The sequence below is a fragment of the Centroberyx affinis genome, unplaced genomic scaffold (genome assembly GCF_046629955.1).
Source record: "Centroberyx affinis isolate AG114_WGS23_722 - 3 ecotype Tasmania unplaced genomic scaffold, CSIRO-AGI_Caff_v1 ptg005625l_1, whole genome shotgun sequence".
In the NCBI taxonomy this organism is placed as follows: Eukaryota; Metazoa; Chordata; class Actinopteri; order Beryciformes; family Berycidae; genus Centroberyx; species Centroberyx affinis.
Genome location: NW_027282831.1, coordinates 1 through 27,326, shown reverse-complemented (window position 1 = coordinate 27,326; position 27,326 = coordinate 1). Strand labels below are relative to the sequence as shown.

The 27,326-nt window shown below is 42.9% G+C and overlaps 1 protein-coding gene across 1 annotated transcript in view; it reads right to left on the bottom strand.

Annotated features, from left to right (window-relative positions):
• zc3h18 (zinc finger CCCH-type containing 18) overlaps positions 1–21,931 on the bottom strand; it is a 36,620-nt gene extending 14,689 nt beyond the window's left edge. Inside the window, exons 1-11 of the mRNA XM_071547035.1 lie at positions 21,788–21,931; positions 19,427–20,466; positions 18,119–18,203; positions 15,691–15,839; positions 15,146–15,241; positions 14,776–14,918; positions 14,223–14,252; positions 13,482–13,596; positions 12,403–12,677; positions 2,918–3,100; positions 605–736 (exon numbers count right to left, since the gene is read on the bottom strand). Of these exons, the coding sequence (XP_071403136.1) occupies positions 605–736; positions 2,918–3,100; positions 12,403–12,677; positions 13,482–13,596; positions 14,223–14,252; positions 14,776–14,918; positions 15,146–15,241; positions 15,691–15,839; positions 18,119–18,203; positions 19,427–20,452 (2,234 nt within the window). The 5' untranslated portion in view covers positions 20,453–20,466; positions 21,788–21,931. The remainder of the gene's footprint in view (positions 1–604; positions 737–2,917; positions 3,101–12,402; positions 12,678–13,481; positions 13,597–14,222; positions 14,253–14,775; positions 14,919–15,145; positions 15,242–15,690; positions 15,840–18,118; positions 18,204–19,426; positions 20,467–21,787) is intronic.
• Positions 21,932–27,326: the final 5,395 nt, after the last annotated feature.

Here is a 27,326-nt window from a genome sequence, read left to right as displayed (position 1 = left end):
AATGTTAGGTGTGATGTCAAACAAAACTGAAATATTCAAATAATATTCCTACCATACCTCATTTTATGAGAGTTTTTAAGTAAAATTTGCTTGTCATCATCAATTTAGACAGCAGAAATGTTTGTCACGGTATCAAAATATCATCATATCATCACAATATGATTCCACTGAAAGACGATAAACGATAATATTGAATTATCGCCCAGCCCTACCTCAAGTCCATATCACTCTCAGGCCATCTAGTCCTCAAAGTAAGTTAAAATGATTACTGCCTTATGACATTTATCTAACAAGTTCACATACAAACCCATTTTGGAAAAAAATACTAGTAAACCACATACATAATTTTGTTGGTTTTATTTGAAATTAATAGATCATTCCCAACAGTTGAATACAGGTATTTCAAATTGTTGGAGAAATTGGGGTCCATCGCCAAACCAATGCGGCATAAGGACAATTGTTTCTAAGAGTATTCACTGACACATGAATGCATGTATTTATCAGATCAAATTCAACTATAATCAACTAGGGGCTGCGCTAGGAGTAGTTGGACACACATGTGCAGATACACACACACACACACACACACACTCTTGTTGTGTACCTGGAGCGGCTGCCGCTGAAGGAGCTGCGCTGGGAGGAGTGGCTGGAGTAGGAGCTGAAGGAGGAGGAGCGCGAGCGCGAGCGGGAGCGGGACGACCCCGAGCCCGTGTAGGACGAGGAGCGAGACGAAGACCTGGAACACAAACGCACATAATCATAAGCACACTAATACACGCGCAGCTATCATAAACCTGTGCAAACATCTTTAACACCCCCCACGCACATTGATACAAAGCCTCTTAAACAAACACACTCACACAGGCGTACGTATTTGAAGATTTTTTGGCCAGTGTTCAGTGTGGTGCTTGCTGACAGCGGCTGGAGAATATGGCTCTCAGCTACACCGTATGACTCCATAGATGAAGACTGTTCCTCAACACATATCACAACATGTGAAATGAATAGTGAATGAAAGTGAGTCTACAGCCATGTGCAAATGTCAAGACCTAGAAATTGTCCCATTTATTTTCCGTACTGTTCCGGACCTGCTAAGGAACGCTTTTTTCCTATGCAGAACTTCCCTAGGACCATGAAGCCTCAAACATAAGTATAAACTGGATGGCACACAGTAGAGCGCATATCTCCACAAACGCTACGCAATTGTCAATGTATGCCAGTTCCTTGTCAAGTTTTCACCAAAAGTTGATAATAAAAGTTAATAATTTCTTCCATGCCACATTACCAAGTTGTTTCACATCATGACTGGACCTGAAATGGGCACTTGTTGCTGGAATGCACAAATACTTTCTAGCTAGTTGACCATAACCCTTGGAAAGTTTCCCTCGTGGACTTTCCACCATTCCAGAGGATCCGTGTCTCTGTCTGCATTTGGTGTGGTCAGGTAGGCCTTCAATTCCCCATTTATTGCCTCTTTTAGAGATGGGGAAGCAGATGTGGCGGCTGCAGTTACAGCACCTAAAAAGGTTTTCAAAAGGATGGCCAGTGTTTTCGTCGCTTTCTTTGGTGGTGTTTGTTCCGCCTCGGGGCTCTGTGATGTGGAGGTAGATGTAGGCTGAGCCGATGCTGCCTGGATGCTGTGCTTGTACGGTCAAGCAGGGACTCCAGCTCAGACGCAGCTCTGGCTTGTACTCCCTCTGTCTTGTCGCTGTCAATGCATTGGGTTTTGAACCTTGGATCAACAAGCGAAGCCATATCCAGCAGGGCGTCAGTGGTGGGATCCTGATATTTGGCAGTGAGGTAATCGAGAATGGTTGTCTTCATTGTTTTTGTTAGTTCAGTGTCGTCGTCATTCAGGTTCAAGATGTTGACTTTCAACAGGTGAAGCACTGGCTTTACGTAAGACGCACTCACATAGTCCTCACCTGAGAGTGCATCTGTGAAGTCCCTTAGCGGACTCAGGGCCTTCTTCACAGACTCCATCACATCAATTTCTTGCCATGATGGCACCAAATGCCTCGTCTTCTTGTCTGCCTTCAGGACCTGAGAAATGGCCTTTTCCTGGTCCAACACTCTCTCAATCATGTTGAGTCTGGAACCCCATCTTGTTGGTGACTCGGTGATGAGTTTCTGCTGAGGTAGTTTCAGCTCTGTTTGAGCCTTACTCAAGTCCCTCGTTTTCTTCCAGCTGAAGGAGAATGTACTGACCACTTTCTTGCAGATAGATGTTGTGCGATCAACACGAAGGTCTTTGGCACTTTTTTCTAATAAAAAGTCATACGGAGTGCCTTTCTCAAATGCCTTCGTTAGAGTTGTTTGTTTTGGTCTTGTAGCCTCTGGCTGCGTGGTCGTAGCTGATGCACTCCCGCGGGATCCCCTCACTGTTTGACTGTCAGCATACTCTTTCAGGTGCTTTCTTTTGAGGGGGTTAAAAAGGTTCATCCTGCTGCCATCCGCCAATCTTATCTTTGCAACATTTGCAAATAACTGTTGTTTGCGCTGTGACGGTTTTGGAAAATCCAAACCAGTTCCATATTACCGATGTCGAATTCTTTTTAGGAACCAACTCCTCTGTGTTGTCATCCATGCCGCGACGTTGCCAAATAAAAAGGGGGAGGGGAAGAAATCCAAGGCACTACCTACAGTTTGCTATTATTGGTTTATTGGTGTGTCTCTAGGGAAGGTGCGAAACGGACTAGCAAATAGTGTGATTTAAGATTTGACTGAGAAAACAACTTTGGATGCGTGTATGAGCCATAGAACTGCAACTGATAGAATGTGCACTGTAGCACGATACTAACGATCTCTCTGTAAAGGCAGATCGTGGAGACATTTTAATCGTTCACGATCAGATATATAGAGAAGTTTTGGAACATTATTTTCCAAGATTTCCCTTGTTGTAAGAAAAAGCCCCTACCTGGAGGAGTTTGATAGGGAGACGGAGGAGCCCGAGGGCCGATGTCGCCGGCGGCCCCGCGGCGGGGAGCCCACCCCGGGGCGTCTCCTGGGGGATTTGGACCTACGCCACGGGTCCTTCCACTCATCTGGTCGCCTCATGACTGGAACAACCTCCTTCTTAGGGGGAGGCTCCATTGGCCTGCTGCGGAAGTTGAAGGAAGGAAAGATGGGGGGGTTAGAGAGCCAGATTTGCGATTGGTGGAAAGAAAATGAAATGTAAATACGGGAAATGTAAATTCTTTAGTAAATTGTTTTTTTCATACTGCATACATTTTCATATGTTTCATATATTTCCACATCACACTTATTTTTCATTTATCTCAGTAATTTCTACTGCTGTTATTGTTGCACACCATGTCCACATGCTGTCATTCATATAAATATATATATACTATGTCACAAACCAACAGTACAATCAAACTATATTTCCTCCCCACCCCCCTCCCATCCCTCCATCCATTCAACTCAACTAAACCACATAAGTAAATAACCAATATTTAACACTACTGCATAAATAATGCTAAACCAACAGTGCAAACAAACTATATTTCCTCTACCCCACTCTAGGGGTCGGGGGATAATCGATTCTTAGATGCATTACAATTTATTCTTAAACAATTCTGCATCGATACATCATGATTGATCCCATTTGCTTTATTCTTACCTATATCCTATCTTTTCTTCGCTGTATCCTATTAATTGCTAATCCAATTTCCCCACAGGGACCTTTAAAGTTCCATCTAATCTAATCTGGAAGGGGGCTTGGGCTGAAAGTAAAAGGTCAATACCAAGACTCACTGTCAACAAAGTGAAGCCATGACGCTAGATACAAAAGGTCTTGAATGATGAGCAAATATAATTCACGGGTCATATCCACTTTTGTGTGCTTCCTTCCGACCTGATAGGCCACAGTAAAAGGTGTTGCTTTCAGATTATCAGATAACGTTGCGGTGTAACACACGCACAGCTCACTGCACTTTGTTGTCTTGATACCAGTAACTGCCTTTAAGCGGAAACAGGCATAGGGGCAATATCATGAATGACGCCAATGTGGTAATCTAATCTAATGAAATTCTTTTTGACGATAACATTTGAATGCCTCAGGTATATACAGTCTTTGGTTTTGCTTATTCTCAAACTTTTTCCTGAGCGTCATGCATTCTCTCTGACTGTTGGCTGACCAATGGCTGTGTGTCAAACAGGCTCCTGATTGGCTGCCTGTTACGCTGCTGTGCACAAAGCGGTAGTATCTCAACTTCTGTTTCTCTGCCATCCGGATGGTTAAGTAGCCTAACATTAGATGAAACTTAACATTTTCCCCATGTGGCGACACATAGCAGGTGTGAGCCCAACAAAAAGAAAAAAATGACCAAGATAAAAAAGATTAATTGTTGAAGTGAGTGGGCAAGCAAGTTGTAACTCTCGTCTCTGTATTGAGAGTTTCTCACGGTACCTGCTTCTATAACAAGATAGGATTGAAACAAGGTAGGGTGATATATTTCTAGGAAAAATTCATATTATTTTGTGTAAATGTAAATTTTGTCTTTTTTTTTGTCAAGTAATTTGATTTTAGTTTACCAGCCCTTGGCAGGTGAGCCAAAAAGCACAATTTGGACACTCACATTCCCTAAAGAAATGAACAGATAAAAAAAAAAAAAAAAAGAGTGAATGCCACCTGACCAAAAGGCCTGATCCTGCACATATACAAACTTTTATTCAGTCAGAAAGAGAATAGCAGATTTACAACACACAAGATGGCTCGAAGAGGTTGTATTTTATGGTTTTATGGTCTTTCACAAAGGAAACATTCGTGTGATAAGTTATAATTATCATAACATTATCATAACGCCCCTGCTGTGCCAAAAATGGTTGCTATTTGAGTCAACAGGTGGCGAAAAGGCTAAAGAGTATTTTTAGATGAGGATCAGGAACAATAACATTGGCTAACCTGAATCTCCACATGGAAACACTAAGTCATATGCCTAGCTATGAAAATACAAATAAAAGCAGCATAGCGGATATGCAAAATAAATCACCACAATGGAAATGTGATACGTGTGCTGCATAGGACTCTGGGTAACAACCTGATAAATAATAAACCTCTACAATGTAGTCAACCATATATGGGCACTGGGCCCGCTATGAACCATTCGTTAATTCTCAACTGGGGCATTTAAAGAGAGGGGCGACTTAATAATGTCTACACTGTATGGGAGTTTCCAGAGTAGAGGGATCGATGTTTATTCATACTACAAGACACTAAGAGTCAAGGCTCGGGCTTCGAGCATCTGTCTAAATATTTGTTGAAGGAAATGAACACGGTTAGAGTGGATATTCCCACTGACAAAAGAACTGGTGTCGTGTTACAGAAAACTCACTTCCATGCTTGAATGAGCCCCACCTCTGTATCAGTTGCAGTCTGGCTACGGCCGGGATAGGGCATTCCAGTAGGTGCCAGGATAATGCTTTGGTTTACTATTACACCAGACACTGCCTTCAGCCCTTCTGCTGTTCAGTAGCTTTATGTAATATGTAACAGGGGATTCAAGAATTAAACTAACGCCAATATCAAAGGACAAGGACACACACAACTGGTTATACATCCCTGCATACACAAATAAATCGACTGAAGTGCATGCGTGAATGTAAATACCACAGGTGTGATGCAAGAACAAATACCCAACACGTCACAGTGCAACTTCAGCAGCTAAAAATAGAACAACGCTAGAGCTATTTATAGCTCAAGTGAAATGTGATTCCTATTAGAACAAATTTCCTTTGAGGAAGGAGTAAAAGAATAAGGAAACGTGTTGCACGAACCCAACAAAAGCCCACGCATTACAAAAAAGGCAGTGGGATGTTCGATGACATTTGAAAGTTAGCCTAAATATTTTAGCTTGAGGGACCTTTTAGAAAAGCACAGTCCAATCTGGAGGGAGGAGGTTCAATTGTTTACACAACCTTAAACTCAAAATCAGTGGTATGTGGATTGTGCACAAATGGGAGTGAAACTATGCGTGTTGTTCAACAAAGAGCTGGCATTTAATAAACAAAACAGAGAAACAGGGAAACTACAGCTTTCAGCAAGTTAAGACTCCAAGCCTTTTTTGAATTTGAATAAAGTTTAAGACCAATTTCACCCCAAAATAAGTCTGAAGAGATAAAAAACAAAAACAAAACAGTCGCAGTGTCAGAGTCGACCGCCTGTGCAAACAGGCAGATTTCTCACAAGAAAAGACAAACACAACAATTCACTATAATCAATACCTTTCAAGTCCTTATGGAAAGTCTCAAAATCCATTTTAGACATGCACTTATGGCAATTTGGTTTCAATAAGGGAATATCCCTATTGTACATGAGGAATTACAGGTACCTTTTAGGTAAATTACCTGAACTACCCTTCTCAGAACTGAGCACCATCCTGTATTTCAGCGCCCGCTGCCAATTCTGAACTTCACTGCCACGACTGCCTCACAAACACCCTTAAGCCAGAAACGCAATGGAAGCATGTGTTCAAATGCACCAACTTTTTTCAATGCCCAAAGGCACACTGAACTCGGTTTGATATGGTCTGCTGCTGGCTGTCTCAAGCCAGCAGAATCAGCCGTTCCTTTAGCCCATACTTGTGGATACAATTGGTTTCTGAGCCGCTGAGCAGGCCGTTGCAAGGCAGCAGTGTCAGCCATCCCATTAGCCTGCTGTTGTTGTCGAAATCAATGGCGTGTTCAGAAATGACTACGTAACACTGGGAGCTAGGAATACACGCAAGTGTAGGTACGGGGTAGTTGTGTAGTCGAGGCCATATGTACGCATAGGCCGTATACTCTATATATGTATACTATACCAGTTCTACCGGGACGTTTCCATATACTGACTTCTAATGAGGAGTTTAAGTGTATACCCAGTGTATACCCACTTATTTTCCTGGTATCTCATTGAAGGATAATTCCGACTATTTTCAACCTGAGCCTTATTTAACTAGTTTTTGCCATCATGACGACTGATTGTGTTGAAAATCTGTGTGCAAACTGTTCTATAGTCTCATACTTACTGGTTTGCACAATACTCAAAAATACATAATGCCTAAAAATCTAAGTTTGAAGCATAAGCGCCGACCAGTTTAGTAATCTATAGTATATTGTATGTATTACAACTTTCTTTTGACATCTGAATTGGGTTTCTGCGTAAACGCTCACCTTAGATTATGGCTCAAAGGCTTCCAACATACAAATCATGTGTATTGGTAAAAGCCAGGGTACAGAACTGATGCCAGGATCAAATATATTACTCATCGCGGCAGCTAAGTACAAATGCCAGTTGCTCAGTACTGACGGCGTATGCTGAAAAACAACTGAATTGCATTTCAACACAATGGTTCCAAATGTGTTACGCTTTTGGCAATGACTGTACTGAGACTATGGCATAATGGCCAATGTTGCAACTCTCTGTTTCTTCAAGCCAAAACCGAAACCAACGAGACACTCCCTGTCAGAAGACAGATACTGTTCAAATTTTTCATCAAAATTGCTGTGTTGCTTATGGTAATTACTTGGCAACTGAAGGTATACCGATTACTGCGTTTTGTTTAGCCCAGTGTTCAATCAGGCCTCCATTGGATGAGGATTTTTGAGAATGTATCTCCATAAACCGTTATTAAAAGGAAATAGAGGATAGCTGTATTAAATTTAAGTTCTTGAAATTCAGTGTAGTGATAAGACATCACAGGCTTTATATTGATATATATATAAAACATGGAAGTATGAAGTTCTGATGAATGGATCTCCAGTCTCAATTTTAGAATGCATCAGCTACAAAATGAAGAAAACAAGCCAACTAAAATTCAACATGTTGCATAGGTGCACTGATCCATTTTAAAAATGACCAATTTCAGGTTGTCAAGTATGTCTGTGTGTGATTATTATTTTTTTCCAGACAAGCCCAAACAAACTGCAACTACACATGTTCAGAACTTTGCTCATGTAAAGAATGGCTTCACCTAATCAAACTAATAAATAATGAAAGCCTCAGGTTTCATGACAAAGTGTCAGTCACGCCTGACTAAGGAGCATCCCCAAAGATGAGCCGATGAAACAGGAGGGAATTCCTCGTCACTTCCAGCAGGTGACCATGTCACCTTAGGGCTTCACGTCACTCAAGATGGAAAACAACAGCAAAACAAGACGCGGGTGTCCGCTCCTTTGACGACACAATGCCTCCCACTTGTTGACAGTGAACGTGACAGGATAGACACAGATGATGTATGGAAGGCCCACAAGGAAAACCTAGTCATGTTCCACTATTTCGAAACTGCAAACCAGAAATGCAGATAACAACAAAGCAGCTATGTCGGCTGGCATCAGAGTTGCATTTTGACAGTCATGTGTCATACCTGACCGATAACCACAGACAAGGCGTGGAATCTTAATCATTTTTCAATTTAAGAGAACTTCCTTGAACTGGCTAGAAAACTAAATTTTGAATCCAAGAATCATAAATCTACTGATGGCTGCTGTCAAATACTATCTATACAATAACACTTTGGGAAATGGGTAACTTTAACCTCCCAGCTGATCTCTGGGAAGTGGGGTTGGGGGATGTCTGCCCCCTGCATCAGACAATGTGCACCTCAAAAAATCACAGATTTTTGGCATGTTGCATGGAAATCGGGCGAGTGCACGCTTCATACCAACTTGGATCTTAGAGAACAACACCATGGCATCAGAGTTGCATTTTGACAGTCATGTGTCATACCTGACCGATAACCATAGACAAGGCGTGGAATCTTAATCATTTTTCAATTTAAGAGAACTTCCTTGAACTGGCTAGAAAACTAAATTTTTAATCCAGGAACCATAAATCTACTGATGGCTGCTGTCAAATACTATCTATACAATAACACTTTGGGAAATGGGTAACTTTAACCTCTATTATCTACGTTTTCCATGGCTGCTATAATAATAATGAACGTGGTTTAGAAATGGAGTTGGGGAAAGACAACTTTCATATCAGAAAACTGCATGGGAACAGAAAGCTTGGTTGTAAGTATTCAGACAATGTGATGAGGAATACTGCTCAGTGTAGCTATAGGTTTGTGTTTAAGGTTTGTAATCCAAATAGACTCATCTTCGTCTGGCAAACCCTGAGTACTGAATCCCACTCGCGACGGTATCGGCATGCAAACAAGCAGACATGATCACATTTAAAGCAATATTCCACTTAACATGGGGGTTAGCTGCATCCGATCTTGGTGAGTAGTTTAGTCTGGTTTTCATGGCGGTCAGGTGCCAAATGAAGCCCATGTTAAAACTAAGTGGAATATTACTTTAAAAAGAACACGTCGCACTGACTCAACACTTATATGTTTACACGGGGCAATACTGATACCGATACTGATATTTCTGGATTGAAACTACTGACGGACGAAACCCAGGATAAGAACAGCAACGTGCATAACCCTAGTAGAAATGGACGTCACACAGTTCTCACTGGCTCACTCACACCGACCATCAGTCATCAATCAGTCTCCAGCCATGAGGTGACTGCCGGGCCATGTTATGGTCTATGATAAACACAGCAGGTAGGGGGTGGGGGGGGGGGGGGGGGTGGGAGTCATGTACACAAAGAGACGTCACTTTAGTGAATCATGTAGGCGTTGCCGACACGTTTTACAACTTCTCCAAAATGTCCACACGCCTCTGTTTTGTGAACTTCCTTTCGAATCTCCAGCATTTCACTGACATCATTTGACTCAATTTGAACTGTTAATCCTTTGCAATTTCATAGAAATAAATGGCTGCTGTGCTACTCTCTACCGCAACAACACAACAGTGATTCAACCTATATCCAGTTCATGAAAGCTTTTACATTTGCTGTTTCTAAACCAGCCGGTGTCTGGTGGCTCTTTCCTGGGGAAAAAAGCCTCAGGCGCACAGGAGGGAGTGAACAGAAGAACTGGGTTAGCGTGAGCAGTGATAGCCGTCATGTCTGAACAGACAGAAACTCAAACTGCATCAACAGAAAATTCAAGTAAAAAGTTGTCACAGTACTGGACACACTGTTTGATTGACAGCTGATCTCTGGGAAGTGGGGTTGGGGGATGCATCAGACAATGTGCACCTCCAAAAATCACAGATTTTTGGCATGTTGCATGGAAATCGGGCGAGTGCACGCTTCATACCAACTTGGATCTTAGAGAACAACACCATGGCATCAGAGTTGCATTTTGACAGGTGTAACTCCCCGTAATAGTATTTCCTGGTACTTTACTTGCCGCGGCAGGGCTGAGATCCCAAGGTAAACAGCCGACTGTAAAAACTGATCTCGAGTCAGCAGGTTTCACTTCGCCTATCTGCCAGTATTTTGGATTCAAGCCTGATGAGCAAATACAGCCAAAAGATACGAGCGGAGTCATGTATAGACGTCTAGAGCTATTCTCCTAAAAGGAAAGCGAGAGAGAGAAGAGCTTGCTCAGCAAACTAAATCCACTTCCACTGAACAAACAGGCTTAAGACGTAAAATTTGCTTGCGTTGTGTTTTAGTTGCAGTATCCTTACGTACTTCTATAACATCCCTCTGCAAAATTTCTTTTATTGTCTATTGTGAATAAAGGCGATGTGTAACTGAAACGCTTTGTGAATTCGATGGGGAACTGGAACCACAACAAGGTTTTCCCAGTGGGCAAAATTTTGCTGTCGAGCAATTTCCCTGCTCATGACATCCTTTCTAAAAGGTCACGGGTTATTTTAGGTCATCTGGACCCTGATTTACCAGCGAAAAGTAGGGTTAACAATCTGTGAGTAAATAAATAGGCCTAATGTTTAACAGGGATTCACGTTTATCTTGCATAGAATTCATACACATAACGACAATGAATATGAGATGGAAAAACTCTAATACCATTACAAATCAGGTACTACAACACTAATGTATTGTACAGATGCACAGATCTGATACTAAACATGGCATAAAAATCAATCATGGGCTGATCAATAACAAATACCCCTGTGTATTGAACTGTAATTCTGGTGTGTAATTTTTTTAAATGCTGGAACACAGTGACGAGTCAGCCAAAACCACTAATCACTAATCCCAACCACCAACTACTGGCCTGTAGAAAGACGTCACCAAAACCATTCATCATCCTTGCTTGAGTACAGAAAGAGGACTACCAAAACCACTAATCATTAGAGCGTGACGATGGGAGATTTTTGGGTCCCGATACTTAGGAGATTCACTTTCCGATTACATAAATGTCTGAGTAATGCATTCACTCGTTAAAATGATAACCAGTAAAAGTGCATATTTTCTGGAGGACTGAAGTCCAACAATGATAAAACAGAGCAGGATATCCTCTGTAATGTTTCGTAGCTGTGGTGCTTGGGGGAGATAATTCTAATTTTGTCGCATATCTGTCACTGTTTGGGTGTAACTTAAGGCTAATTTTAATTTCACATTTTCTCCAGCAGTGGTCATTTCCTTGCTGTGGTGACGCATCACTGCAATTTTACAGCGTCATACAAATGCATATTGGGGCTTTAATACCCCTCTCTAGGGTTGGGATTAAATTTGAATATATCACTGCCTGTTGTGGAGGGTTATGGATTTGGAATTACTTGTCTTTACCTACAGTGACAGCAGTGTCCAGTGGAATCCAGTGGTGAACAGTGGCTAGATGCCAGTCTCATGTTAACTTTCTATCTGAGTGTTGGGCAGTTTGACACGGAAAGAGGCTTCGTGATTTGACACAGCCGGCTCTCTACGACGTGATGTGAATTTGGCAAATTTGAGATTAAAATGACAAAACATTTTTAAACTAGAAGGGCACTCGCCAAGGTTCGTGCTATTATTGCTTGTTTGTGAGTCGGATCCGGATCCGCTCCAAAAATTTAATGGGTTCTTCCTTGGCCCATGCTGCACCCTTCCACAAAGTTTCATGAAAATCGGGCCGGTAGTTTTTCTGTAATCCTGCTAACAGACAAACAAACGGCACCGAAAACATAACCTCCTTGGCGGGGGTAATAATGTTCCTGGGTGGGCTGCCCTGATAAAGCCTGTGTATGGGAAACTCTACATTCAGCATGGCGACTGGGCCTGGCTCTACACTCATGTGGACTGTCAAGGCTCTGCTTGCTATTTGCTTGGTCCTACTTTTGCAGACCGAGGTGTGTGTATCGCACCATCTGCTGGACAAACTGTGTATTGTCAAGCTGTCAGAAAACACTACAGGTGTTTATCGCTCCATTCCACCAATATTTTGAAGCATAATATTATATATAGAAAGACTTCAATCATAATGGCTGGGTCTATCACCCTGGCTCTTTTATGTGTCATGTGGCGGCATCAAACCTACCTGAAATGCCATCACGCCGATTTCACTTCTCATTTTTCTAGCCGAGCAACCGAACTAAAAGTCAAACTCCGCCCTCGCTTCCCGTGAGACTTACTTGGGCGGCAGGTTGATGGGCGAGCGCGGTTTGAGCTTGTCCTCCTGGTCTTTCTTCTCCCGGGCCTCCCGCGGCGGGCGCATCCTCGGCCTCTCCTTCTCGTCCCGCTTCAGCCGGTCCCGCTCCCACTCCTCCTTGCGGCGCATCCGCTCCTTCTCGCGCTCGCGCTCCCTCTCGCGCTCGCGCTCCCGCTGCCGGCGCTCCCGCTCCCGGTGGTCCCGCTCGCGCTCCCGGTCCCGGTGGCGCTCGCGGGGGTCGCGCTCCCGCTCGCGTTCCTGTGTTCGGGGGGGAGGGGGGGCGGGGACACGTGCGGATTTGATTAATCAGATTATTCCCCCACTGAGATTAAGAATCGCTTTTTCTTGGGAGACATGGACCAAAAAAAACAAAAAAAAAACATTATCAGTATAAACTCATGTAGAGATACCAGTTCTTTCAACTTTAAATCTCTTTGCAGTGATTTCCATGTAGAGGATTGGATGCTCAGTGGCAGTGTTGGTGCCTTGCTCAGGAAGACTATACACAATTCTTTAAAACAGTGATTCTCAACCTTTTTCCATATCAAGGACCCCTAATTTAGTCCACATCAGGGCCACGGACCCCCATTTGATGAGATTTCATCTCTTAGACCCACATCTGAGACTATTTTTATTGTTAGACATGATTTTGTCTAGAATTCCATGACTATCTGTATTGAAGGTACAGAGATAATAGTGAAAGACAGTCAAAATAGTCATTCTTCTACATTCTCTAATTGTGTTAACTCCGTAATGGTGAAGTTTAATAATTCATCAATTTGCTGGGGACCGCCTGGAACCCCCTCAAGGACCCCTGGTGGTCCCCGGACCCCACGTTGAGAACCGTTGCTTTAAAAGACAAAAAACATACAACTGCTCTCCATGTCTTTCTGCCAGCATCTTTTTTACTGTTTTACTGTCCTGTCTTACTTGCTGCCATTTCTTATTGCTGTTGAAAAACTGAATCTGATGAACTTGAACTTGACGATGAGACCCTTTGACTTTTACATTTTGAAGTTTTTGATAAATGGAGAGTACTTTAAGCACACTGAGCATACTCACACTGTAGTGGTATGGAAGGGGAGCTTCTGTGTACTGCACTCTGAAGTTTTCATACTGGCCGCCTCGCCATAGGGCCTCCATCTCATAGTCATAATATGGGTCAGCGTATGGATCGCTGCAGAGGGAGAAATTGGGTCATACGTGACAAGAGCACTGGTTTTTTTTTTTAGGTTATTTGTCATGGCGTTTCTGCTCTGCTTCATTCAACAGTTCACAGTGAAGAGAGGGGAAAGGAGCGAGAGAGAGTGAGTGAGAGAGAGAGAGAGAGAGAGAGAGAGAGAGAGAGAGAGAGAGAGAGAGAGAGAGAGAGACATCCAATACCGTGGAAAACATCGCGATATTTGATATTATCGAATATCGGCCCAAGCCTAATAATAACATTACCAAAGCAAAAGGGGAAACCCCATTTGATTAAATAAATACTTACAAAACACTTTTCAAAGACAGTTAGTACTATTAATTTGTGTGATACTTTGTAGCGGAAAATGTAAAAAATAAACAAAAAGAGACAGTAGGTATTGGCAAATACATAAAATGAAGCTATTATACACTGTTACTGGTTGTGGTTGTTTTCAAGTGCCATGTGTACCCACTGAGGAAGGAAGCTACAGACTGTGAGGAGGGAACAGAAACCCGAGATTGAGGTGTGCGTGTCATTTGTATGAAAGGTTAGTCAGGTTGAATTTTTTTTTTTTTTTTTTTTTAGAGAAGTGTGTGAAACTAGGAGATGCCGACACTCACCCGTAGATGGGGTCTCTGAACTCCATTTCGCTAGAAGGGGGAAAACATATTCAAAGTAAATGCTTTGAATGGCAAAACATGCAAACACTTGTTCCCAAATCAAACCACATGTTCTGCATATTTCAGATATGATAGATATCTATGTGTGTATAGACAGTTTCTGGTATGAAGGTGTTTTCTTCATATTCTCCTAATTTTCTCTTTTGTTATATATTGCAAGTATCTTGATATTTGTATAAGTTTGCATTTGTTTTCATACTGCAAACAGTTAATTTTGTATATTTTAATATTGAGCATGTTTTTATTCATTCTTTCATTCATTTTTTTGCATGCTGTACTTTTCATTCTTATATTTCTACTTAATACATTCTAGTGTAATTGTCAGTTGTGTTATATTTCATACCACCCATTTGCTCTATTCTTATATACATTCTGTCTTCTCTATGCTGTATCCAATGACTGTTTGCCCTTGCAACGACCCAGTTTCTCCACGGGGATTGAGTTTCCTTTGAACTTATGAAAAAAAAATGCTCTGAATGCGAGCCGGCCGTACTCTCTGATGATGCGGTAGCTGCGCTCTCTGAAGAAGTCGTTCTCCTTGTCGAATTCCCTCTCGTCCTCGCCGATGGTCACGTTGAAGCGCTTCTCCTCGAAGTCCGGCTCCTGCTCCTTGCGGATGGTGGCCTTTTTCAGCACCTGCGGGGCGACGGGGCCGGGTGAAAACCAAAATCTGGGTTAACGTTACTACTATGCTGCTAACATGTTTCATTTTAAGCTGCACTAGGCAACTTTTGCACGTTGGCGGCTCCAAATGGCAGCGAGAGGTAACTGTTTGGAAAAACTGAACTTCAGCCAGAAATCCTGTAAGTTGGTGAGTTGCTGGTGAGTCCAAGGTGGCAGTAAGAGGCAGTAGCAGTGTTTACCTCTTTGGCGTGCCTCAGGCCCCTCTCCCAGGCGCTCTCCACAGGAGGCTCCACCGGAGGAGGAGGTGGAGGAAGCTCCTCAACCGCAGGCGCACCCTGAGACATGGACAGATGAGAAATATTTGCCATTTGCGCCATACGTGCAGAAATTCACACATGAATCTAGAAGGCCCATCGATCGCATTTGTATAATCACAATCCAGCTCCCAAGTACGTGTACTTAGATCAGCAAATAAAGCTATGAATAAGATGTATTTGAGAGCCAGTGTTAAAAAAGTAAGTGCTATATCCTCTATCCTATTTTATTATCATTTATCTTTATTTATGGAGTTAAATAAGGGTTGTTAACAATGGCCAGTGCATAATTTGATCAAATGAACTGAAGAGAGAGAGACAGAGAGAGAGAGACAGAGAGAGAGAGAGAGAGAGAGAGAGAGAGAGAGAGAGAGAGAGAGAGAGAGAGAGAGAGAGAGAGAGAGACAGAGAGAGAGAGAGAGAGAGAGAGAGAGAGAGAGAGAGAGAGAGAGAGAGAGAGAGAGACCTACCCAGGGGTTATTGGGCATGAGCGGGTGTGGTCCTCCAGGTGGCGCTCCGTTAGGTGAGAATAGGTCTGGCTTACTGATGAGGGAGTAGTTGCCTTTGTCATTGACTCCAGGGTGGATGAACCTACAGTTCATGCCCCAGGTACAATTTCCTACGGGAAACAGCACAAACATAACAGTGTTGAACATGTGTTGCAATAATTTGCAGACAGCTGATAAACCAAGCACAGTTACCTAGGGAACAAGGAAAAGCCAAATAAATAATTAGCAAAAAAAATAATTCTAAAAAAAACTGACAATTAAGACATTGGGACATGAAATAGCTTTTTTTTTTTTCCTTATAACAACAACAGCAGATAACCTAACTGTGTCTGAATGTCAGTGACACTGCTTTCATCTCAAGAAGTACACAAATTTTCTCAATCAGCACACTACAGGCAAAGGGAGAGGAAGCTTATACATTATTTGTAAGTACAAGAGCTCCCCCTACTGTGAAACACCAGCAATAACAAGTGCTGACACAATGAGAAACACTTTCTTCCTGCACCAGTCAAAACAATAACAAAACATAGATCAAATTATAATCTTACATAATTAGTGATAAAAGGTGATGGAGAGCTGCATACTGCATTGGTGTGTGTGTGTGTCTATGTCTAAAGTTTGGCCAGTGTTCAATAAAATACATTAGCTATTAGTGGCTAGGAACCATGTCTAAACTAGGCCACTCCGAAGCTGAGGATCATTCTGAACAACAAAAATCACAATACGTGAAACGGCAGTGAGTTTTGCACAACAGAAACTGAGAATTCATATGTAAATTATAGCTGAACTTCCCTTCCAAGCCCGCTGTGTTATCTTTTCTTTTAACCTTGTGAAGTGCTTCGTAGGAAAGTGTTTGTGTTTAAAGTACGATATGAATAAAGTTGACAACAACTTTTTCATGCTAGGGATGTAAATAACAGGTAATTTAGTAACCGAGCACTAACGCTCTAATGGAAGACCTGCAAATGGTGGTAGGAGGCATATAAATGGAAGACAGCATGGGGCAGTTATATACAAACTAGGAGACCTTCAAGCCTCTGAAGGCTACAGTTTGGTTGTGAAGTCATTTGAAGTAAAGGCTTGTGTACTGGGCCTTGAGAAACTGACATGGTTCAATTCACTAAAGCCTAAGGTATGGCCAAAATACTATTCCGTCAATGTAATACATTATTAGACGTAGGTCATCAAACTATCATCTTAGGTCATCAAACTATCAAATTTGGTCACACTGAGGTATGAAGAGTTCCACACCCAACTCACCCAACTTCAAGAATAGCAGGGCCCTTCCTCCACGACCGCTGAATACAGGCAGGTTTGAATAGATCTGAATGGTAAGTAGGGCTGGGCGATAATTCAATATTATCGTTTATCGTCTTTCAGTGGAATCATATCGTGATGATATGAAGATATTTTAATATCATGACACACATTTCTGCTGTCTAAATTGATGATGACAGCAAATTTTACTTAAAAACTCTCATAAAATGAAGTATGGTAGGAATATTATTTGAAAATTTCAGTTTTGTTTGTTTTTGTTTGACACCACACCTAACATCACCATTCGGTTCAATGAGATGAACATTAATGTGATTTTGCATACATGAACCATAGCATGATATATATTGATATCGAGAAAAATCCTTATGATTATCATGATATTGATTTCAACCATATCGCCCAGCCCTAATGGTAAGTGTGGATTGGCTAGTCACAGCAAGCAATGGGCACCGTGTTTGTTGGAACAAAAACAAAATTGTGGGGATGGAATGTGTTTTAAGCCCAACAAAACTGTTTCACTCATTGGCTGTTGCCAGGATCACTGTCAAATCTCAGCCACGGCAAGTTTTGGACCACTTCACACTACAGAAACCCGGCTAGAGTGAGTCTGACAAAAATCAATCACAATTGAAAAACTGAGGATGGTCCAGTAGGGCTTACTGTGCTGCTACACTGCGAGCTAAACGGTCAACAAGTCAGTGGGAGTCCATTTATTTCCTATAGAGCTGAGCGACCAGGGAAACTCAGCCACTGTGTGGATGGTCAACATGTCTGAACTTTACGCGCTCATCAGCCATCAACTGCCAATCAGTTTGCAGTCAAACAATATATGATTTGCCTACCACTATATAGATGCAATCAGAGCCTCTCACACTGCCCACAATCCATCAGAATACAGCAACCCGTCAACCAAGTTGTTTACGGTTTGAATGCACGCTTCCAATCTGCGTAAAAAATTGTGTAGTGTGACATAGTCTTTAGATGGAAAAGACAGCTTCAAGGGACTCCAGCATCAGTTTTTAAAGCTTTAGAGTAGCTATAGAGCTAAAGAGTATGAAAATGTATGTAAAATGTATGTATGTATCTAACCCTGTGCTTTGTGACCACCTACCTTTGACGAAGAACCTGCAGATGGGACGCGGTCTGATCTTCCTGTCCATGGGATCTTTGACCTCCCCCTCCTCCAGGTCATCATCCTGCAAACACACAAACACAACACATTATAACATCTTACTGCAAGCTAGTGAGCAGCATGCTTCTATATCTGTACTACTGTATGGTGTGTTCAATTGGTTTGGCCTAGATAACATTTCACCGGTTTAGACCTCAAAATGTTCCGAGTAAGAATACCCTCAAGCCTAGCAAATGCCTTTTCAGTAACGCTTTGTAATACATCACCTGGAACTTATGTATTCAAGCAACCAGATCTACCAATAGCCAACAATTTGATTGGTTGGGAAAAAAAAGGACAACTACTGACTGGATTTTTGATTTGTGGTTGACACTGCAACGTTTGGTTCACTGTAAAGCATGAACTCAAATGTATCACTCACTTCAGTGCATGTGTGTTAACTGTGAAAAAGCTGATTAGGAGCCACAAAAGTCTCCAGAAAACGTCAACCATGGCGTCTTGATGGTTTGAAACAAGTTCAAAGTCACTTATTTTAATTGTCAAGTCTTCCTGATGGTTTTTTCCAAATGACGTGAATGTAGCACAAGATCATACCACAGGGCCTCAGATGCATCCAAATGAGAAATCTTTTAGTTTTAAAAGATGTGGGGAAAAAACACTGGGAGCAAGGACAGGACATTATTATATGGGAAACCTATCTATGTGATCAGTCTGTGCTTCCTCACACTAGGCCAGGCTACATCACTTTATCAAACACTACACCGGTCATTGAACTACAGATATTACACCACAGGGGCATACAAATACAGTACTTATCAGACATATGTACATACGAAGAGGATTCACGATACAGTAAATTTAAAATGTGTTAAAATCCTCTTAGTTTTCCAATTAATAACTAATTTCAGAAAAAAAAAAAAGGGGTTGTATGTATTGAAAGTTTGGGCTTTAGATCACTCATTTCACTTAATGAATGTGGAATTTTCCAAACAACAAAAAAAGGGTCAATAATGTACATCATGGAAGTGTAATTGTACATGTGGCAGTACCTCAGGAGAATACTGGAACAATCAGATATTGCACTCTGGAGATACAACTACAGCTATTACTACACAAATTGTGTATTGATGCAAAAATCTTCCTCAACTGGAAAATGCAAAAGTCCTGACAATAAGAACAGCTTTGAACCTGTTCAATATCCATATAGGATTTTAACACGGTCAATGTATAATTAGAGTTCCAAGTGTCCAACTGTCAAACGAAGACCAGCCAGTATTGATCACTTACGTCAATCTCTCCTTCATCAATCTCTCCGTCATCCTCGTCCTTCTTCTTGTCTCGGAAGGAATCTCTCCGCCCCCTGTCCGGCCCTTTGGAGTCCTCCGCCTTCCTGCTGTCTTTGGGCGAGGGAGGGAGGATGGGCTTCTTCTCCCTCTTCTTGCCGGCGCCCTTGTCCTCGCTCTCCTCCTCCTCCTCCTCGCCCCCCGGCTTCGCGTCCTCCTCGTCCTCCTCCTCCTCGTGCGTCGGGATGCTGGGCTCCTCGGGGACCTCCTCGTCGTAATCCAGCTCGTGCTCGTCCAGCTCCCGCGAGACGGACGCCGCGTCGTCCTTCATCTCCCTCACCACGACCGCCCGCCGCCTCCTCGCTTTCTCCTCCTCCTCCTCCTCCTCCTCCTCCTCGGCTCTCCTCCTCTCCTCTTCGTCTTCCTCCTCGGCCCTGTTCCTGTCTTCCTCCTCCTCCTCGTCATCATCGTCCACCTCTGCTGTCTCGGCGCCGGGCTCTGCCGAGGCCTCCTTCCTGTCGTCCCCGTATCCCCCTCTTCTCTCTTCCTCCTCTCCGTCGTCTTCGCCGAAGAAGCTCCTCCCCTGTTCTGGTTCTGAATCGGGAGACTGTGGGGTGTCGAAGACTCTCTCCTCTTCCTCCTCGGCTGAGTGGTTTCCCTGTGGACCGTCCTCATCTCCCTCCATCAGCATGATGGCCTCGTCCTCCTGTCTCATCCCTCCTCCTCCTCCTCCTCCTCCTCCTCCTCCTCCAGCAGGCTCCTCATCCTCTGGGTCAGAGACAAAGTCAGGGACCACCTCATCCTCTTCCTCCTCTAACTCCGAATCTCGTCCTCTGCCTCCTAGCCTCCCTTCCTCTTCCTCCTCTTCGTCCTCCAACACCCCGTTGTCCTCTTCGCGGAGTATCTCGCTGTCTGAGATGGCCCTGTCCTCCTCTTCATCAGGGGAATCCAGCAGCTCACTGTCCGAAATGCCCTTCTCCTCCTCCTCAGGTGACTGAGGGGACTGGGTAGGGCTTTCAGGAGTATCCATCAGAGAATGTTCCGCTGTAAACAGAAGCACAACAACAGGTCATTAGGTAATATACACACCAATGAGATATTAATAGGCTCAGAAATCAACAGGACTGATCATAAGCATAACTTTACGCAACCCATAGCCCCAATATGTGATGTCTCCACTTTATAGAGAGACCGCCATGCCAAACTCCATGCAAAAAGTCGGCAATTTAAACGGCCATCGCAAATCAGCAAGGTTACATACCTGACAGAATATGACTTAAGAGTTTTTACAAACCCATAGGTTCATCTGGTAAATTCAGCATATGGATAATGCACCAAGGAGCACTTCATTTCCATAAAATCGCATCTTCTAGAATTGGTTCACACTGCTCACTACCACCCACCACAGTGTATTTTGGTGGAGGGAGATTGTGGGCATAACAGGAGAACCATTTCGAAAAGCTTAAATTGTATTGCTTGCTCTATTACATGTATGGCGAATTGAAGATTGGCTCCTGATAATTCAAAAAAGGTGTTAAGTCATGTTCTACCATGTATGTACCGTTACCGACAAGCAAGGCAATATTACATTGCCAAATTTTTGAATGGAATTTGGCATGACGTTCTCTCCATACATTAGAGACCAGCATGTATTGGGCTAGTAGCACACAATATAATATAAAGACAAACTTTTAATTACTTTTCTTGGGTAGTGATTTGGCTTTTGACCGAGCAAAAAACAACTGGCTAGCTAGTTAACAACTGCCTATCTACATGAAGAAGGCTAAAACTTCATGTGCTTCAAATATCTTGAGTAAGGACTATAACTAACCAGTAAACAACATGCCCAGCTTCTCAAATGCTAGTTAACTTACCTTTCACTTAGCAAAGAAAACACTATTAGCTAGCTAGCTAACAAACTATCTGGCAATGAAAAGGCTAAAACTTTCAAACTTCAACTTCAAATATCTCGACTGGGATATGTAATGTTATAACGTTACCTACGTGTGTGTACATGATACACAACACGTCCGCGTTTTCAAACACTAACGTTAAATTAGTGAACTTGCAGTGTTAGTTGTCTGTTAACATTGTTGCTAATACTTGGGTCGCGCTAGTTAGCCACAACAGGCCCAAAACCTGTCAACGAAAAGCAAGCTGGCTAACTAGTGATAGCCTGCACACATAAATCACCAAAGTTTCTTAAATAAAATAAACGAGTAAATCGGCTAGCTAAAGGACTTAGCGCCCCGCACAGTGTTGCCTTATGATCGGACATTGTAGCATGCTCGCCTGTCTTTCAATTAACAATGCAATCTCCCCCTATGCCCAGTAGCCTAGCTAACATCCACACATTTCCATTCACCTTGCCGACCTGGAGCTCTTTGAAGACAGGGCTGCTGCGTTAAGAACTGCCCAGTCTCTCTGAAATTATCTTTTACACTCTACTATAAATATTAAATGGTTTATTTTATCCGCTGTGGTCGAGAAAATAAGAAGCCCTACACGACACAGCGAGAGCGGCCATTACCTTGACGTCATCAACATAGGACAACCTGGGAGAAAAAAGCCGCGCTGGAGATGAATGAGGACAGATCTGGGATCGGATTGTGGATGAAATCCTTAACTGTTGATAGCTAAGCAGGAGAACTAAATCTGATCTGGATTCAGTGACACCGGGCCCCCTATAGCGCGGCATCCTCACCCATTCAGTTCGTAGAGTTCATCAAGAACTTTTATTTTAGTTATTTTATCATTATATACAGGCCTATTACAGTTTCTGTGGGCTTGCTGCAAGCATAATATTATATTACATTACATTACATTACATTACATTACATTATATTATATAGTATAATAATTGTATATAATTCCTATTATATTATTATAATGACATATTTCAATTACATTACAAAAACAGGCCAATATTCAGATCTTTCAATCATAAAACAAACGCCTCATAGCCCATCAAAGTTTTTATGCACACCCAGTACAAAATATGAATATCATATTCACACTAGAAAGGTGCATTTTCTGGAGAAAATGCGTTTGATTGCTGAGAGTGCAATATAAATGTGACATCCCATAATAACAAATCTCTAGCATATGTGGTGTGTGTAGGCACGTGTGTGTGTTGGCGTGTCCGTGTGTGTGTGCCTGTTTCTGAACTTGACCGACCGTGGATCGTCTGTAATAAAGAGTAGCCGTGTAGCTGTGTGTGAGTGTGTGTGTGTGTGTGTGTGTGTGTGTGTGTGTGTGTGTGTGTGTGTGTGTGTGTGTCAGACTATACACGGACTGATACTGGCATGTACTGGTACACGTACTGGTACTATGTACTTACAAGTAGCTGTGTTTGTGTGTGTGTGTGTGTGTGTGTGTGTGTGTGTGTGTGTTTGAACATGACTGACTAGTTTTCAGCTCTGTTAGACTCAATTACTGTGTACAGTCTGTACAGCACTACTGTCAAACTCCATAATTGAAAAACTATACAATGCATCACTTCTATATTTACATTGTGAGTGAGAGGAGGAGTAGCTGAAGGTTTTTATGTATAATATCTGTATGTAGTTTGTATATGTTATGTTCCATCATTTATATTAGTGTTACTTTCTACCACTAGGCGGCACTGTTGTAAAGTAGGTACTAGTTGAGACGCTGTGTATAGACAGATTCAAGATGGCTACTACTGAATGCACGATGCTATGTCGCTACTGAGAATATGTTTTGCTTTGCTGTTAGCCTGTTGAAGTAAACGGCACTTGTTAAGAGTCCGGTGTTTATTCATGAGCCTACACTACAGTATGTAGTTACTGACTGTGGATCATCTGTTCAAACTGAAGCAGCTGAAGCAAAGTGTAATATGTGTATGTAATGTTAAAACTGTGGGAAATGTGGCAGTTTCAAACCCTTTTGTGAAGGAGCTGTAATGAATGTCCAAGTGATCAGTAATAATGTTAGAAATGTACTAACATTTCATAAAAGTAACAAGTGCAAAAGTAAGAAAATATGTAGGAAGGCTTATGTGTAAAAGGTGGAAGGAGTATGAAAGGTATGAAGACTACGAAGGCCGCCCCTCTCAGTATTTTAAGGTCCATAATGGTCTCCTCCTCTACTTTTATACCCAACGCAGGGGAGGGACCATTGATCTGTTGGTAGTGCCCTGGACCAAGGTTCCGCTGGTCCTGGAATTGGCTCACTCCCATCCAATGGCCGGTCACCTGAGTGTGCTAAACACCCTAGAACGGGTGAAGGACTGATTCATCTGGCCTGGGATGGAAGCAGAGGTCAGGTGGTTTTGCCAGCAATGTCCCACCTGCCGGCGGACCTCTCATTCCACTTCCCATCATTGCTGTCCCATTTGAAAGAATCGGGATGGACTTGGTGGGGCCGCTGCCAAAGTCTCCCAGGGGACACCAGTATATCCTGGTCATCATGGACTACGCCACTGGGTACCCAGAAGCGATAGCCCTCAGGAAAGCCACCTCCAAGGTTATCACCCGGGAGCTGTTCCAGCTTTTCAGCCGAGATGGCATCCCAAAGGAAGTGCTGATGGACCAGGGCACCCCCTTCGTCTCACGGCTCATGTCTGACCTCTGCTCTCTCTTCCAGGTGCAGCACCTTCGGACCTCGGTGTATCACCCACAAACTGATGGCCTCGTCAAGCGGTTTAACCAAACCCTGAAAAATATGCTACGCCAGGTGGTGATGGAAGACGGACGAAACTGGGACCTCATGGTCCTTTATGTCCTGTTCGCCATCCGAAAGTTTCCCCAGGCTTCTACCAGGTTTTCCCCCTTTGAGCTCCTCTTCGGACGGTGGCCCCGGGGGGCTCCTCAATGTTGCCAGGGAAGCCTGGGAGCAGCAGCCTTCTCCCTACCGCACCATAGTCGAGCATGTCCAAGAAATGAGGGAACGAATCAAGCGAGTGATGCCGTTGGTCCGAGAACGCCTCGAAGAGGCTCAAAGAATCCAGCAGCGAACCTACAACCGGTCAGCTCAACCTCGGGAGTTCCAGGCGGGTGACAAAGTTTTGCTGCAGCTGCCCACAGCTGACTGTAAGTTCCTGGCCACGTGGCAGGGTCCGTATACACCTCTTCCCTGCGCCACACTAACTGACTTCCTGACTGACTCACTGACTGACTTGCACTGTGGGAAAAAGACTGTAAAGGCTGATTTATGGTTTTGCTTTAAAGTGCTGCTGTTGCTCCGTTGTAGGTGTCTACAATGATTCTACTCGTAGACCACCGAAGTGGTAGATCACAGTGTCGTACTGTGTTAGCACAGAAGAAAAAAACAGAAGAAGTACTGGTGTTTACGTACCTCCTCAGCTCGTCTCTCTTTGATCTGCTCCATTGTCTTCACTATCGGTGGACATCAACTGGATAAGCCTTTTGGTTGCTGGTACAAAGCAGCAACCGAAACGGCTCCGACCTACCTGAACTCCTTCGTTCAGGTCTACACTCCCTCCCGCTCACTATGCTCTGCCAAGGAGCGGCACCTGGTGCTGCCACCACAACAGGGCCCTAAGTCACTAACCAGACTCTTCTCTTCTGTGGTTACTTGGTGGTGGAATGAGTTACCAAACTCAATTCGATCCGAGTCCCTCTCAATCTTTAAGAAAAGGCTAAAGACCCAGCTCTTTGGTGAACACCTTCTCACCTAATGGACCGTGTAACCAAACAAAAAAAAACAAAAAAAGATCTGCCTCTATGCACTCTATAAATTTCCTCTAGCACTGCCTCGTAGCACTGCCTCATAGCACCTAGGTCCTGTTGGACCAGAACTTAGCTTTATGGCACTTACTTTTGTTGTTCTCTCCTGACTAGAACCTTGTTTGTATTGTACTGAATCTCATGTGTACGTCGCTTTGGATAAAAGCGTCTGCCAAATGGGAAATTGTAAATTGTAAATTGGATAAAGGTAGGAGGAAATATGAAGCGGGACAGTTCTTGCGGCTTTGTGCTACCCTACGCGCAGTTAAGGGTCGTTAATACTTAATACTGGGTCGAAGCTATATGCCGTAATTCTTGACATAAGATAAGATGGCACTTTATTAAAGTTATTAAACTTATCCAAAGTCAAATGTTGCCCCTAAACTTCCTGCTCAATGCCAACAAAACAGAGATGTTGGTTATTGGACCAACTAGACAGGTATCTTTTTGGGAACAAAAGACAGCTAAACCTGACTCAACTCCAACTAAGACTGTCAAAAGAGTGCTAATACTGACTAAAGTCCATCTAAATCTGGTGAACTCCATCTAAATTTGGCCACCGTACCTATGCAAGATTTAAAACATAAAAGGCACTGGGCATGAAGACCGGGGCAGAGGGGTTTGGTGTTGGTCCAGGTTGGTGAGAAGAGGAACAAGTGGAGTGTTTGTGGGCATGTGCACACGCTGACAGGCTGGGGTGGGAACATTTTGGAACCAAATGACATATCTTAGGACGATTGTCCTCGAACACGGCTGCAACACCGGCTGTTTCAACCACTGGAGGTCAAACTGAGCCTGGTTTAGTGAAATAAATTTGGTGAAATGTTGACAATATGACCAACATTGTCGTATTTCATAACTCCATAGTACAAAGTACCTGTTTACAGCTCAAAAAAAGTGTTTTAGTCTGGACTCTTTAATGCGACACACAGCTTCCACACACTAATATTGGCAATGTCAAACCATATCTGTACCCTCTTGTATTGTACTCACTACTGACTAGACAGTGAGATCTTATTAATTTGTGTTGTGTTAAGGAATCTCATTGGTGTCGATGTGTACCACACTCATAAAACGTTGCATTTATGTTTATATTTTTATAATGTTTCACTAATTTCATACTGCATTGTATTTTCATCTTTTTTTTTTTTTATTGTGAAACTTGCCTGCACCTGCTCTTTCCCAGCAATCCCCTGCTGTACACACATTCACATTGGGACCTCAATTATTTACTACTACATTTTTCTTTGCTACATTTTTACTATTTGCTACTGCAATGACCCAATTTCCCCAGGTGGATCATTAAAGTTTCACCTTATTATATATTTATTTGGAATACAATATTTGTAAGGCATCAACCACACGTTTTCCCCATAGATGGGTGAATGTAAAATACAGTAAGTGTGTGAAAGAGGCATGTCACAGACACAGACCCTCAAATAGACACACATTAGGCTGCAAGGACCTCCATTTTGTCCCAGGGACTCTCATATGGAAATATTTTTTATTATTAATTCATTCATCTTCTTCTAAACAGACACACTCCCATTCATAGCTATGGAGAATTTAGAGTCTCCAATCCATCGGACTTGTTTGGACTGTGGGAGGAAACCCAGGAGAACACAGGGAGAACATGCAAACTCAAGGACCCCTGGAAGTCCCTGGACCCCTGTTTGAGAACCCAAGTCATGCAGGATCAAGTGATGTGTGTGTAGTGCAGGAGTTTTTTGAACACCAGGTGGAGACATGAGTCCTGACAGCAGAGCAGAGCAGCTCAGAGCGCACTGGAGGCAGCCGGTAGCAGAAGGCGCTGCCAAGTACAAAGCGTCAAGCTAGAGACAATAAAATATGGCACTTCCTGCCAGTGCTTTCAAAATAAAAGCCTTACTGTCCAATGTGTTGGTTTTGACTCTTTTTTTGTGTGAGTCCAGATTTAATCTCGCAGTATTTATCATGGAGATGATGCAGTTGTATGCATCATAAATCAAACTATATGTAGGCTATTTGGAAGCTATAAAACACACACACACACACACACACACACACACACACACACACACACACACACAGGGAGCATTCAGGACCAAAGTTCCATCTAAGATGATCGTTTGGTGAGCTATGTCTATTATTTATCACACTGACTAAATAATAATATCTGGTCAGTGATTGCTCCACTTTGTCCAGCAAGATTTA